The following is a 14,887-nucleotide window of genomic DNA, read 5'->3' as shown; positions in this document are numbered from 1 at the left end:
CTGGAACTCACTCTGTAGACCAGGCTGGCCTCAAACTCAGAAATCCACCTGCCTCTGCCTCCCAAGTGCTGGGATTAAAGGCGTGTGCCACCACGTCCGGCTCCACACCACACACTCTTAAGCATCATATATACTTACACATATGTACTCTCACACTCAAGTCCCCTCACCCACCCACTGTGACACTTGTGCCTTCCTCCATGTACCTTCTCCAGTTCAGCCTCTACACATAAGCTGCCATGGCCTCTTCTTGTCTTTTTATTTTGTGACACTGTGTTTCCAAAACAAAACATTTTTAATAAAACAAAAGAGGCATGTGGAGTGTATACATATATATATATATTTTTAATTGAAGCTGAGTCTAGTTGTGTATGTGCTTAATTGCAGCATTTGGCAGAGGCAGGTGGAACTTACTCGTAGACCAGGCTGGCCTCAAACTCACAGAGATCCAACTGCCTTTGCCTCTTCCTGAGTGCTAGGATTAAAGGTGTGAACCACCATGTCTGGCTTACCAGACAGTGTTTTATATAGCCTAGGCTACATAGCGAGCTCCAGGATAACCAGGACCACTTAGACTCTGTCTCTAAAACAAACAAAGATTTGAAAACCAGCTATGTGACTCATGTCTGTGACCCCAGCATTCGGGAGGCTGAGAAAGGAGGATTACTGTGACTTTGAGACCAGACTTGGCTAATAGCAAGTTTCCAGACATGCTGGGCTATAATATGACTCCTTGTCAGAGAGAGAGAGAGAGAGAGAGAGAGAGAGAGAGAGAGTTAGTTAGTTAGTTTATGAGACTATGCTACATGTTGTATTCTCATCCCCTCCCAAGGCTGAAACAAGAGGATTGCAGAACAGCCAGAGGCCACCCTGGGCTACATGGTGAGCTCCAGGCCATCCTGAGTAACAGAGAGAAACTCTTTCTCCAAAATAGCAAAAATGAGTCAGGTAAGAGCCATCACTTGTGAGGCAAAGGCAGATAGATCGTTGTAATTTTGAGGCTAGCCTAGTCTACATAGTGAGACCCTGTGTATAAAAAACAACTTAAGGGGCTGGAGAGATGGCTCAGCAGTTAAGAGCACTGACTGCTTCTAGGGGTCCTGAGTTCAAATCCCAGCAACCACATGGTGGCTCACAACCATCCATAACGAGTGACGCCCACTGGAGTGTCTGAAGACAGCTACAGTGTACTTACATATAATAAATAAATAAATCTTAAAAAAAAACTTAAAATAAAAGAATTATGTGTATATTCTTATGTGTATATATGAATATATACATTACATTCAGTGTGTGTGTGTGTGTGTGTGTGTGTGTGTGTGTGTGTGTGTAGAGAAAGATGACTCAGGACTTAAGAGTGAGCCTTTACAGAGGACCTAGGTTCAGTTTCCTGCTCCCATTTCAGTTTTGGGAACCTACCACCCTCTTCTAGTCTCTATGAATAGCAAGCAGGTACATACATGCATGCAAAACACTCACAAAATAAAAATAAATATAAAAGCAATGTGTATAAAATAACAAAATATTGTCCAAAAACATTTAAGACTGTAGGTATCTGTGGGAATAAGTTATGTAGTGTAAGGAAGACTGGACCCACACCTGTGATTCTCAGGTAGTGCCTTTCTACACTCCCTTGAACACCTGTCAGAATCCGCATACATGTTTAGTAGGTACAACCATTGGAGCAAGGGCGGCTGGTGGCATCTTACAGGTGGAGGCTGAATGTACTGCTCTCAATAGCCATTCTTGGGGACAGCAACGTAATGCCTCTGAATGTTAATGGCACTCGAATGAGATACTCTGGACTGAATTTTCTTTCCTTTTCTAAAAATACTTTTATTTATGTATCTGTTTGTATATCACATGTGTGTAGGTACCCACCAAGGCCAGAAGACAGTGTTTGATCCCCTGGAACTGGGACATTGGCCATTGTGAGTTGCCCACGGTGGGGGCTGAAAAACCAACCTGAGGTCTTCTGAAAACTAAGCAAGTGCTCTTAACCACTGGGCCATCTCTTGAGCCCGTGGACTGGTTTTTCTATATTTCTAATAGTTTATACGTCTATGTTGGGATGAGGCCAGCAAGATGGCTCAGCAGGTAGAGGTGCTTGCTGCCAAGACTAATGACCTGAGTGCAATCCCTGGGACACACAGAGTGTTAGGAGACAACTGATTCCACATTGTCACTGACATGCATGCCATGAGGTGCATGTACCCACACATATACACTAAATAAATAACATTTTCTAAATCTCTTGGGAACACAGAGCAAAGGCTAAGGGACGTTGGTTGATCCAATGAATGGAGAAGGAGAGAGGAAGCAACTTAAGGAGGAAAGAAATTGGGAACTTGAATCAGGACGCAGATCACTAAGGCCAGTTCCGTCTTTCATTAACTGTCACAAAACCGTTGCTAGGTCCCGATATGGCAGTGCAGGCCTTTAGTTACAAGAGGCAGATGACTTTCTCCTTCTTTTTTTAAAAAAATAATTATTTATTCTATGTCTATGAGTGCACTGTAGCTATCCAGACATAGCAAAGAGAGGGCATCAGATCCCATTACAGATGGTTATGAACCACCATGTGGTTGCTGAGATTTGAACTCAGGACCTCTGGAAGAGCAATCAGTGCTCTTAACCTCTAAGCTATCTTACCAGCCCAGATGAATTTCTAACGTTCATGGCCAGCCTGGTCTACAGAGAGTTTCAGGACAGTCAAGGATCTGCAGAGAAACCCTACCTTGAAATAAAATAAAAAGTTGGGAAGTAATAGAGAAAGATATCAAATATCCCTTTTAGGCTTCTATATGCAAGTGCATGGGTTTGCATGTGAGCACACACGTGTGTATTACTGCATGCACTCAGACAAACACACACGTTCACATCCCAGGAGAATTTTCCAAGGAACTTTACGAGCTGACTGCTTGAATCCCAAATGAAAAAAACAAAGATCCAAGAATAGCTAACAACGTTCTGAAGAATGAACATACACAGACCAGGAGGTATGACCGGCATCTCCCCATCGTATCAAATCTTTGTCCAAAGTCACGGCATCCAGATGAGAAAGTATTAGCATAGAGCAGACAGAGTCAAAAGAAATCGACGCAGGTCAGAAGCAGGCCCAGCCCAGGCTTGGGCTGAGGTGGCATCCAAGTGTTCTGAGGACCTACCAAGCAAAGGGAACTGTGGCGTGTGTGTGTGTGTGTGTGTGTGTGTGTGTGTGTGTGTGTATTTGTGTGACCTAATACAGCAGGCTCATTTGCAGTGAGTAACTGGAAGCTCTTCTGTGTGGCAAGGGGATGCCTGCCAGTGCAATCACGCACACTATGTGTCTAAAGATGTGTGTTTCATCCATCAAAAGATGCACAGAAATGTTGTATGAGCTGGTGACAGTCTGTGTGTTGTATATCATTATGTGTAGTGAGTGGTCATAGGTTCTATCTGTGGATGACAAGGGTCTGCTGTGTGTGTGGATATGTAGTAGGGATATTGTGGGGTTTTTAAAAAGGAGTTTTTAAATTCATTTATTTTAAATCATATGCTTTGTGTACATGTTCTGTGTTGGGGTACAGGGGTGTCTGATCTCCTGGAGTTGGAGTCACAAGTGGTTGTGAGCCACCTGATGGAAACTGAATTCAGGTCCTCTGCAAGACCAGCACATGTTCTTAAGGGCTGAGCCATCTCTCCAGCCCAAGATTTTGTTTTGTTTTGTTTTTCAAAGATTTATTTATTTTATTTTATATGAGTACACTGTAGCTGTCTTCAGACACACCAGAAGAGGGCATCAGATTCCATTACAGATGGTTGTGAGTTGCCATGTGGTTGCTGGGAATTGAACTCAGGACCTCTGGAAGAGCAGTCAGTGCTCTTAACCGCTGAGCCATCTCTCCAGCCCCTTGTTTTGTTTTGTTTTGTTTTTTAAATTAGGTGTATAGGTGTGTCTCTGTGAGTCTGTGTGTCTATGCACTTGAGTGCATAAACCTTCAAAAGCCAGAACAGGGCGTCAGATCTCCAGGAACTGGAGCTGAAAGCACAGGACATGGGTGCTAGAAACTGAACTAGGGTCCTCACCCCACGCCCCTTGGGTCCTCTTCAAAACCAGAAGATACTCCTAACCACTGAGCCCTGGTTTTGTTTTGGAGGGTTGTTTTTGTTTTAACATTTTTATTTATTTTTTTATTTTTTTATTTTTTGTGTGTTTTTGAGACAGGGTTTCTCTGTGTAGTCCTGGCTGTCCTGGAACTCACTCTGTAGACCAGGCTGGCCTCGAACTCAGAAATCCTCCTGCCTCTGCCTCCCGAGTGCTGGGATTAAAGGCGTGCGCCACCACGCCCGGCCGTTTTAACATTTTTAAAAAGATTTATTTATTTATTATATGTAAGTACACTGTTGCTGTCTTCAGACACTCCAGAAGAGGGAGTCAGATCTCATTACGGATGGTTGTGAGCCACCATGTGGTTGCTGGGATTTGAACTCAGGACCTTCGGAAGAAGGGTGCTCTTAAGGTGCTCTTAACCACTGAGCCATCTCTCCAGCCCGTTTTTTGTTTGTTTGTTTTTAAAATAGGGCCTCATGGAGCTCAGCAATCTTTTCACTGCTATCCAGCTGAGGATTATCTGGGCCTCCTGACCCTTCTTGCTCCAGCGACTACAGGCGGGTGGGCCCCCACCCACGCTGCATGTTGTATGATGTGTGTTTAAGTTGTGTCTGTTCATGTTTAAAGATCTGAGGACTGTGGGGATGTGGTGTGTGTCTGTGTGTCTCTGTGTGTGTGTGTGTGTGTGTGTGTGTGTGTGTGTGTGTAAGTTAGACATAGCTCTGAAGACCCAGGCAAAGCCTGAGTGGTTCTTTAGGTCAGTCAGACAAACAGTTACACTTGAATCCCACTCAGTCCATCCAGTCCTTACCTGAGCGGTGGTGAAGACGCTGGTCCAAAAGGTGATGGAGCTGCAGGGGACGGAAGCCGCTGAGAGCTTGCTTCTTTGAGGGCGTGTTTCCTTGATGGAGCTCAGGAAGCAGGGAATAGAGGGAGGAGTAGGCAGGAGTCAGGCCCAGACCAAAGTGTGTGATTCACCTCCTTCTGCCCTCCCGTCCCTGTTTGATCCATGCTGACATTAGAATGAATAATTAGAGGAAGCTTGCTTGCGGCCTCTGTTGAACAGTAGGGCACCTGAGGCCAGGAAGCTCCTTGGGCGGAGCCCCAACCCCAAGGTCCCCCAAAATACTCACACCCAACCAGGACTCTACCCATTTCAGGCAACAAGGGGCCCATCTGAAGCCAAGCCCCTCTGGGAGGAAGGGCTGGGCGTGGGGGAAGCAGAAATTTCGAGAATTAGGTTCCTTGTCTGGGGGGAGAAGGAAGATTCCAGCATTGTCCCTAGGAGCCCAAACTTCAACAAGACCGTCCCAAATCCAGTTAAGACTGACAGAAAAGACTCAAAGCTGATAGACACCTGTCTGAGGGGACGCACTGAGGACCACAGATGTCCAAAGGCACTCCAAGTAAGGGAGACTGATAACCTTGTCTCTGGGGATGCCCAGTCTGTTGGGAGATAATTCTGCCTTCGGAAGCTATCTCAGCTGAGAGGGAGGTAGGCAACCTCTGAGGAGTTTCTTGTCTGATGATGGAAGCCAAAGACCACAGCTCCTACAAGGACTTAGGACTTGGCTGGAGCTCCAGTTTCTACACCGTCCCTCTCCTCCCACCTCCTCACCAGGATACCAACTAGACTACCAAACCGGTTGCCTACAACAGTTGCAAGTTGCCTTTAAAGGCACAAAGAGGAAGCCAGGCGTGGTGGTGCACACCTTTAGTCCCAGCACTCAGGAGGCAGAGGCAGGCAGATTTCTGAGTTCGAGGCCAGTCTGGTCTACAAAGTGAGTTCCAGGACAGCCAGGGCTATACAGAGAAACCCTGTCTCGAAAAGAAAAAAAAAAAAAAAAAAAAAAAAAAAAAAGCACAATGGCTATTTCACAAGAGGAAGTTAAGGCTTCAGGATGACGTCATTACTGACTCAAATGCCAAGCTCCTCACCCTACCCCACTGGCTCCCTCCACTTTACCTGGACCCAGGGAGCCCTCATTAGCTGTTGGCTGTGCCATGGATTGTGTAGGGTGGTGGCTTTGACTCATGCGACCATAGGAAAAGGAGTGGACTAGCTTTTAGCAACCTTCCAGTGAGGGAAGACTCCCTCACTGCTGCTCGGAACTCCCCTTTCCCACTCTGGGGGACAAGGGGCTGCCCTAGGTAGAGGTCAGACTTGGCTGTGAGACTTCATTCAATTCAGTGCCCAAGACACCCTCTCTAGCTGGATCACTACAGAGAGAGCTGTTCTAAGCAATGTTATGCACTGGGTGAGGGTCACTGCTGTTCTTCCAGGCCAGTCCATGTCCAAAATGTGGCCAGAGGGAAATGGGACTATTCCTTCTAGAAAATACGATGTCCTCACTGGTACCCACATAGCTGAAGGTGACAAGGAACTCCTGATTCTAGCTCCCTGTGCCCATGCTCCAGGCTGAGCAGAGTATTCCTGGGTTTGACCTCAACACCAACCATCTGGGGGGACTTCTCCTGACTTAGTGTCTTCCCCTCATATCCTCCCCAGCTAGGCCAGCCACTGTTCACTGCTCCTGACTCCTCCTCCCATTGAGAAACGTAATCTCTTTGGGAACTGGCTTACTGTCTTTTGGCAAGGCTTACTGTCTGTTCTCCATTGCTGCCTCTGTTGACTAGAGATGTCCTCAGACCCATTTGCAGGACAAGCACATCTGGGGAAGCGGCTTCCTGGACCTTTCACTTAGCAGTTGTAAGGTGTGGTGTCAACACACAAGCTTCCTGCAACTGAGAAGACATACCCTCCTGGAATAAACAGCAGCAGGGCAGCCACTCCCTGGTGTCTCGGAGGCTGTGACTACCAGACGTAGGGGAACAAGCACTGTATTTTATCATGCAACTGAATCTGTACTTACTGAACATCACACTCTCCAGGAAGCACTCGCTGGCTGCCAAGGACAGAAACAAGGGCCTCCAGAATAGCGGGTTCACGAGTCCTCCTCAGCCTCTGCCTCCGCTGTGAGGCATCAGTGGAGGTCCCCAAGTGTCTGACTTCCAATCAGCCTGTTTGTTGATGGAGTAAGCTAATTGCTGTGGCTTATTGCTGGCACAGCCTTCTGAGAAGCAACATGGGCTTGCAGGTAGCTGAACAGAATCACCTCAAGTCCTGAAAATGCCTTTATCCTGGAGGAGGAGCCACTTTGCCAGCCTGGAAAGCTCCCTCCCCAGGATACTTCATCAGCTCAGAACACACAGTTCTGCAGTGACCAGACACTTCCCGCCCTCTGCCTCTGCCTTGCTTTGGTGTTAGGAGTTACTGTAGCTCACGTGGTTTGGACATGCCCCAGCTGTACCTGGAAGAGTCGTGAACTCAAGCCCCAGCCTCCACCCACAAGGAACAAACTGAAGGTGTGTGCACCCTGCCTTCTGTAGCCATCCCACCTGGACACATCTACAGGCAACACAGAATGCCCTCAGTCACTCACGAGTCACTGTTCTACACCCAGCAGGCCCCTCTAACAGGCTGAGCATACCCAGTAAGCCAGATGATTGTACACAGCACACTTCACCCTCAGTGAGCAGCGTCTTACTTTACAGATAAGACATTGACAACACCCATGGCGTTGGTGGCCACATTAGATCTGTGGTGGTGATTTCCTACAGTGAAATCAATGTTTCCAAATTGTTGATAATACTGTTAGGATGGAACCCGGGGGCTCCTACACAGCCGTCAGCCTCTGCCATACTTGATATTCCTGTACTTTGCTTTGTGAGTACTGAACCTAGAACTTCACACATGCTAGCAAGCATTCCACTAGAGTATGTCCCCAGCCCTTGTAGGTAAACAAGCCCTTGTAGGTAAACAAGCTAAGGTTTAACCAATTAGTGTAGGGAGCTATGTGCGTCCAGCTGCAAGACACTTGCCTGTCCTTGGAGTCACACCCGAGGAGGAGACCATCAAAGGCTTGGGTATAAAAATTTATTATACGTAAAAGAATATTACCACTAATAAATGCAGACAAGCGAGGACACAACGGGACTGGCTGGAAGATAGTGAATTCTTTGGAAAGTGAACAGGTTTAAGTGGCTGGGAGCCTCGTGCCAAACACCACACGGCATCAGGGCAACAAGTGACTGCCATGTGAATTCACAATACCTCTCCTATTGGAGCAAGGGCCTCAAGGATGGCTTCCCAAGGTGGCCCAGGCTGATCTGGAGTCAGGGCAACACCACTGTAAGCAAGACATTTAACTGGAAATTTTCCACAGACTATGCATGACCCTTGAGCCACACAATTCAAATATAAAACATTAAGTTAGAGGCGTAGGAAAAGGCGGCGGCATGGGTTCGAAGCTCCTTCAATCCTGGTGGATCCGTGGGGAGAGAATGGGGATGGTGAGACCAAGCCCCTCCTCTCAATGTACAAAGGATTACTCTGATTGATATTAAATTGTATTGACAACAAAATAGACTAAAAAGCAATCGCTACTCTATGGTGGGGTGGAGAAAGAATGAGTCCGTGAAGCAGGAGGAGGCAGCGGGGAGGCTCTGGTCCTGCTGCTTACTCCCGCTGCTCCATCTTGACTTTCGGTGGCCGCAGGAAGGTCCGATTCTTCTTCTCCTTCTTCCCCTTTGTATTTGCCTGGAAATTTCGCCAACTGTCCACTCGACCATCCCGACTTTCCTGAAAGAAAGGTCATTAAGCGTCATTAAGGATCAAGGTAAGGTCATTAATGAGCAAAGGGGCCGAACCTGTTCTGCCACCAACGTCCTCCCATACCAACCCTGATGAGCCCTCTGGGACAGTCTAAGAGCAGAGAGAGCCGAGCGGAGCCTTCTCCTTTCTCTAAGGAAGTTTCCCAGCATCCTCTCAAAGCATCTTGGAAGAGGATGAGATGGGTGAAGACAACACTGTGAACCTCTGGGCAGTGTTCTGTGCATTGCTTTCCGTGCTGCTGAACTGCACCCCCAGAGATAGCTTCATGCCGCCTTTTGTTGAATGTTTTTAAGACAGCATTTCACTATGTAGCCCTAACTGGAGCTTACTATGTAAACCAAGCTGGCCATGAACTCTGAGATTTGCCTCCCGCTGCCTTCCAACTGCTGGGACAAAACATGTGCCCCACCATGCCTGGTCCCTAGCTTGTCTCTTCTAACCTTTACAGAAAGCTGACTACAGTGTGCCTTGGATAGGACTGTGCAGCGATGAGGAGCTGACTGGTTTTTAACCACAGAGCTGGCTGGGAGCACAGCCATTTTTTCTTCACCTTGTTCCTGTTGCCCCTCTGACAACTAAGGGGATGTCCTCAAACCAGCTCTTCTCTGGCCACAAAGAACTACCTCATTATCAGATGGGCTACTCACTTTCCCTTTCCATAAAGCTGAGCAGAAACAGAGCCAAAAATTACAGTTTACCAAGCTCTACCCTAAATTCTAACTCCTATAAAAGACCAGATGCAATCCACGACTGGGTCGGACACTTGAAGAGCAATGAACTCAGTTCAGAAGCTACAAGGTGGGCTGGGCTGGTGTGGTGGCTCTTACCTATAATCCCAGCATAGGAGTGGCTGAGGGAAGCAGACCATCAGGGGTTCAAGGACAGACTAAGCTACATAGTGACTTCAAGACGCCTTGGGCTATAAGGTGAGACTGTCTTAAAACCAAAAAACAAAACGTCAGAAGGCTCTCTGCAGAAATTGGGTCAGATGATGAACCTGATCCCAGTGCTTTGTGTGTAGTTTAACTATGTGGCCCTTAACCCCAGTATGTGGGAGGTTGAAGGAGGAAGATGAGGAGTTCCATGTTCAAGCCAGACTGGACGATAGGAAAACTTCCTGCCTGTTTTCACAAACTGTTCTCAAAGCTAAGTGGGGGGCTTCCTGTTACCCTGAAGTCACCTATGTTAGGCCCATTTGGTAGCTGCGTCTGCCAGTGTCTGTGTTGGGGAAAGCTATAAAGGCGAAGCAGCCCAACTGCTTCTCCAGTGTCCACTTTCACACGCACACCCCACTTCCCTGTCTGCCCCAGGCATCAAGCTTCCTTAGTCTAGAATGACCCACCTCAGCTCCTCGCCTCAGACACTCACCTCAAAGTTTTTCTGCCATTCTCTTTCTCGCTTGGCTTTTTCCTGGGCTTCGATCTCCTCTTCTCTCTGTCGCTTCCTGGGAGGGAAAGCAGAGCAGTCTTTATTCAGGGCTCACAGGAGCTGAGGCCCAGCCAGGGGAGACCTCATCCTAAAACACGCCGATGGCAAAACCCAACCCTAAAATGACATTTCACACAAGCCCAACTAGCAAAATCTAATTACTCTGGTCAACAACAGAAAACACAGAAGCCAAATCGACCCCAGTGCTTTTTCCTCTCCCCATCTCTCCCCTGCTCCCCACCCCCGCCGCCCCCTTCTTTCTTGTTTCTCTGTGTAAGTCATGGCTGCCCCAGGAGACAGGCCTGCCTCTGCCAGGATTGAAGGCCTGCACCACCAGGCCAGGCTTCCTTTTTTGTTGTTCTCTGAAACAGTGTCTCAAGTAATTCAAGCTGGCCCTGGACTTGCTAAATAGCAAGCCAAAAATAGTCCCAACTCCTTTTTTTCTGCCTTCACCTCCCAAGTGCTGGAACTGTGGGCATGTTCCACCACAGCTGGCAACCTCCACACTGTGACAATCAAAGGAAATCCCACTTGAGAGAGTAACACGTCCACGGCCTTCCATCACAACCCTACCTACTCACCACAACTGCAGCCATGGCCTAGAAAAGACTCTGGCCTGCAGAGCCTCAGCCACTCTACTGCATTCCAGAGAGGAAGGAAACACTGCGCTCCTCAATAAAAACCAATTCCCTACACACAGGGGGAGTCAGGGTTTCCCAAAAGTCTACAATGGTTCAGACAGCCTGGTCTCATGTATGCTAGGCAAGAGCTGCACCAACTGAGCTGTATCCCTGCCTCTCCAGCATATTCTCATAAATGCCCTACAGATTCATCAGGAGATCCGCAGAGACCCAAGCGAGCTGATCTGTGTATCTAAATGGGACTAAGATGATCACGGAGATAGGCACCTCTCATGCATTTCTTTGGCTTCTCTCTCTTTCCTTTTAATCTCCAGCTCAGCAAACAGCTTCATGGTCTGTTTGTAGACTGCCTGTTTGAACTGTAAGAAAATTAAGGACAAAAGAAAATAAAAGTCAACATTTCACATCAACATTGACATCAAGCAATTACATTTAGAGCCCTAAAGACTACAACCGGGCATTTAACTGTCTGCGGGGAGAAGCAATAACAACACTCTCTCCTCAGGGAGAAAAGACGGCTGCCCAGGAGACCTTTCCTCTCCCAGCCTGCAGATGCTCTGTTAGGACATGGATGCACTTACGCCACCACTTGGGATTTTAAAGGGTGCTCTCTTCTCTAAAACGCCAAGACTAACTTCTACTCTTCCTTTCTTTTCTTTCTTCCTTTCTTTTCTTTTCTTTCTTTTTTTTTTTTTTTTTTTTTTTTTTTTTTTTTTCAAGACAGGGTTTCTCTGTACAGCTCTGGCTGTCCTGGAACTCACTCTGTAAACCAGGCTGGCCTTGAACTCAGAAATCCGCCTGCCTCTGCCTCCCCAGTGCTAGGATTAAAGGTTTGCGCCACCATTGCCCAGCTCTACTCTTTTTATAGTATTTTATAATTTTGATTCAGTGGGCAGAATGATGACACTGAATCCTACGCAGTGAACATATGGGGTCATACACATGCCCCACATCACAATCCTGTCTAAAGGGACAAGGACACTAACCACCTGCTCCTAGCTGGGCGTGGCCATGTGACTCTAGAGTTTAGTCACTGTACTTATAACGGACACCTAGGGTACTCTGAGAAGGAGTGGCACCTCTCTATGTCCCCCTGTAGTCTCGTTTAGTCATATGAGCAAGATGATGAGACACCCTAGACTAGGTACGTGAGAGCCACATCGTTGTTGCCAGAGCCCTAGAAGAGCCAAGACCTTGAAGGACACATGGTGCAGAGTTTCTATCAGCAGCCACCCACCTAGGCCTACTGCACAGGACAAACATGTTCTACCTTGATTGAGCCAGTTGTCTCTCTGTAGCCAGTTCACCTTACCTTAATATACCTTAAGCAATACATTTTAAGGAGCATATAACACAACATTCAATAGAAACCATAAAGACCAAGAACTCTATTGAGTTTCATAGTATGGAGGATAAAACCCAAGGCCTCTCAAGTGAAACCTCTACCACCACATTTAACTCCCAGTCCACCCAGGGCTTTTAAGAAAGAACGTTGCCGTTATTATTACTACAGGGTTGCTACTGAAGAGAAGCAAGTAAAGACAAGTGGCCAGATCCCAGCACAGCCATTACATCCCAGGTCCCTGTCGGCACTTTACTTCTTTGCCTTCAGTAAGTTTAGTGAGGCTTTGCTTATGTCTTATTTGTTTGTTGTGGGCTATTTTTTGGAGACAGAGTCTAACTATGTAGCCCAACCTGGGCTCAAACTCAGGGTAATCCCCTGCCTCAGCCTCCCAATTGCTAGATCACAGGCATATACTCATGAAGGCTTCTTTTTTTTAATGTATTCATTTTTTACACGAATATGTGGGTGCATTATGTATGTATTGCCCGCATCCCATGGAATTGTACTTATAGACTGCTGGGAACCATCAGTGGTGCTGGGAACCCAACACAGGTCCTCTGCAAGAGCAGAAAGTGCACTTTACTGCTGAACCATCTCTCCATCCCCTTACTTCATTTTTAAAAAAGATTATATATATACACACACACACACACACACACACACACGTATGTATGTGGCTGCATGAGGGTGTCAAATCCCTTGGAGCTAGAGACACAGACAGTTGTGAGCCACTGTGTGGATGCAGGGATTTGGAGATCTAAACTCTAATCCTCAGACTTACGTGGCAAGCATTTGACCCATCAAGTCAATTCCCCAGCAGAATATATTTTAGTATCTTTAAAAGCACTAAATTGTGAGGTAAAGAGATGGTTCAGTAGTTAAGAGCACTGGCTGCTCTTCCAGGACATAGGTTCAGTTCCCAGCACCCACACAGTGGCTAACAACTATCTGTAACTCCATTCCCTGGAGATCGAATACCCTCCTCTGGCCTTTGAAGGTACCAAGCATATATGCAGGCAAACACCTATGTACAGAGCTTAAAAATTAAAAATATATAAAAGCCACCTTCCCAGAACCCAACCTCTAAGTTCCTATGTACAAGTGTATATGTATGGGTGTGTGTGTATGTATATATGTATGTATATGTGTGTCTGAGTGGGTGCTGGCTAGTTTAATGCCATCTTGACACAAGCTAGAATTTTCAAAGGGACAGAACATCTGTTGAAAATCTGCCTCCATAAAACCTAACTGTACAGCATTTTCTTTCTTTCTTTCTTTCCTTTTTGATTCTTCAGCTGACACAAGAGGATTTATTGTGCATGAGTTACACTTGGCCACAAGAGAGATCAGACCAGAGTGCCAAAGGTCCAGGGCAGAGGGCCAGTGGGACTGTTTTGGTCGTAGGAAAGGCAGTCATTTTCCCAGGTGATCGTGGCGAGGTGACGTTGCGGGTCTACTGAGACTTATTACCGACAGCAGCACACAGTCCAGACAGCTTGTTCCGGCGTCCCAGCCTTGAGCATCCCTCACTTCTGCTCCTGCAGGCGTCGTGGGGGCACAGGCTGGTTTACTTGGACCTCTGCCTCATCTTTCTTCTCTTGTACCTCAGCCTGCACATTCTCTTCTTCTCATGGCGCAGGACTCTCAAGGAAGATGGCGCTAAGCAGCAGCATTTTCTCAGTGTTTGACAGAGATGCCCCAAGCCCACGGTGGGTGGTGCCATCCTTGGGCTGGTGGTCTTGGGTTGTATAACAAAGTGGGCTGAGCACTCTTCCATGGCCTCTGCTGATCAGTTCCTGCCCTCACTGGTTTTGATGTAGCTCTGGCTGTACTAGAGTTCATTATATAGTCCAGGCTAGCCTCAAAACTCACAGAGATCTATCTGCCTCTACCTCCCAAGTGTTGGGATTAAAGGTATGAACCACCACACCTTGTTTTCCCAAGTTTTTTTATCATTTAATTAATTAACTTATGTGTATGTGTGTGTGTTTAAATGTCAGCAGAGGACAAGAGAAGCTATCAGATCTCCTGGAACTGGAGTTTTGGTTTTTTTTTGTTTTTTTTTAAGATTTATTTATGTGCTCGCTTTGGCAGCACATATACTAAAATTGGAATGAGCCAGGCGTGGTGGCGCACGCCTTTAATCCCAGCACTTGGGAGGCAGAGGCAGGTGGATTTCTGAGTTCGAGGCCAGCCTGGTCTATAGAGTGAGTTCCAGGACAGCCAGGGCTATACAGAGAAACCCTGTCTCGAAAAACCAAAAAAAAAAAAATTGGAATGATACAGGGAAGATTAGCATGGCCCCTGCGCAAGGATGACATGCAAATTCGTGAAGCATTAAAAAAGAAAAAAAAAAGATGTATTTATTTATTATATGTAAGTACGCTGTAGCTGTCTTCAGACATTCCAGAAGAGGGCATCAGATCTCATTACAGATGGTTGTGAGCCACCATGTGGTTGCTGGGATTTGAACTTGGAAGAGCAATCAGTGCTCTTAACCTCTGACCCATCTCTCCAGCCCGAACTGGAGTTATTTAACAAGGCATTGTGAGCCGCCATGTGTGTGCTAGGAACTGAACCCAGGTCCCCTGCATACACACACCATACATGTAACACATACCCAGATGGAAGACAAACATATGCACACACAGGATAGATTAAAAGGTCAATCAACAACAACAACAACAAAAGAAAAAAAAAAAAAA

At 46.8% G+C, this 14,887-nt stretch overlaps 1 protein-coding gene and 1 non-coding gene across 2 annotated transcripts in view; one reads left to right on the top strand and one right to left on the bottom strand.

The window, feature by feature from the left end:
- Positions 1-8,016: 8,016 nt before the first annotated feature.
- Positions 8,017-14,887, bottom strand: part of Dnajc8 (DnaJ heat shock protein family (Hsp40) member C8) — a 19,887-nt gene continuing 13,016 nt past the window's right edge. Inside the window, exons 6-8 of the mRNA XM_029476447.1 lie at positions 11,105-11,236; positions 10,137-10,212; positions 8,017-8,735 (exon numbers count right to left, since the gene is read on the bottom strand). Coding sequence (XP_029332307.1) covers positions 8,613-8,735; positions 10,137-10,212; positions 11,105-11,236 — 331 coding nt within the window. The 3' untranslated portion in view covers positions 8,017-8,612. The remainder of the gene's footprint in view (positions 8,736-10,136; positions 10,213-11,104; positions 11,237-14,887) is intronic.
- On the top strand, positions 14,427-14,531 carry LOC115030911. The gene has a single exon (XR_003836512.1). It is a non-coding gene; the product is annotated as a U6 spliceosomal RNA (small nuclear RNA).

Source organism: Mus caroli, chromosome 4 (assembly GCF_900094665.2).
Source record: "Mus caroli chromosome 4, CAROLI_EIJ_v1.1, whole genome shotgun sequence".
Classification (NCBI taxonomy): domain Eukaryota; kingdom Metazoa; phylum Chordata; class Mammalia; order Rodentia; family Muridae; genus Mus; species Mus caroli.
Note: the sequence above shows the minus strand (reverse complement) of the source record. Positions and strands in the feature narration are given on the sequence as shown.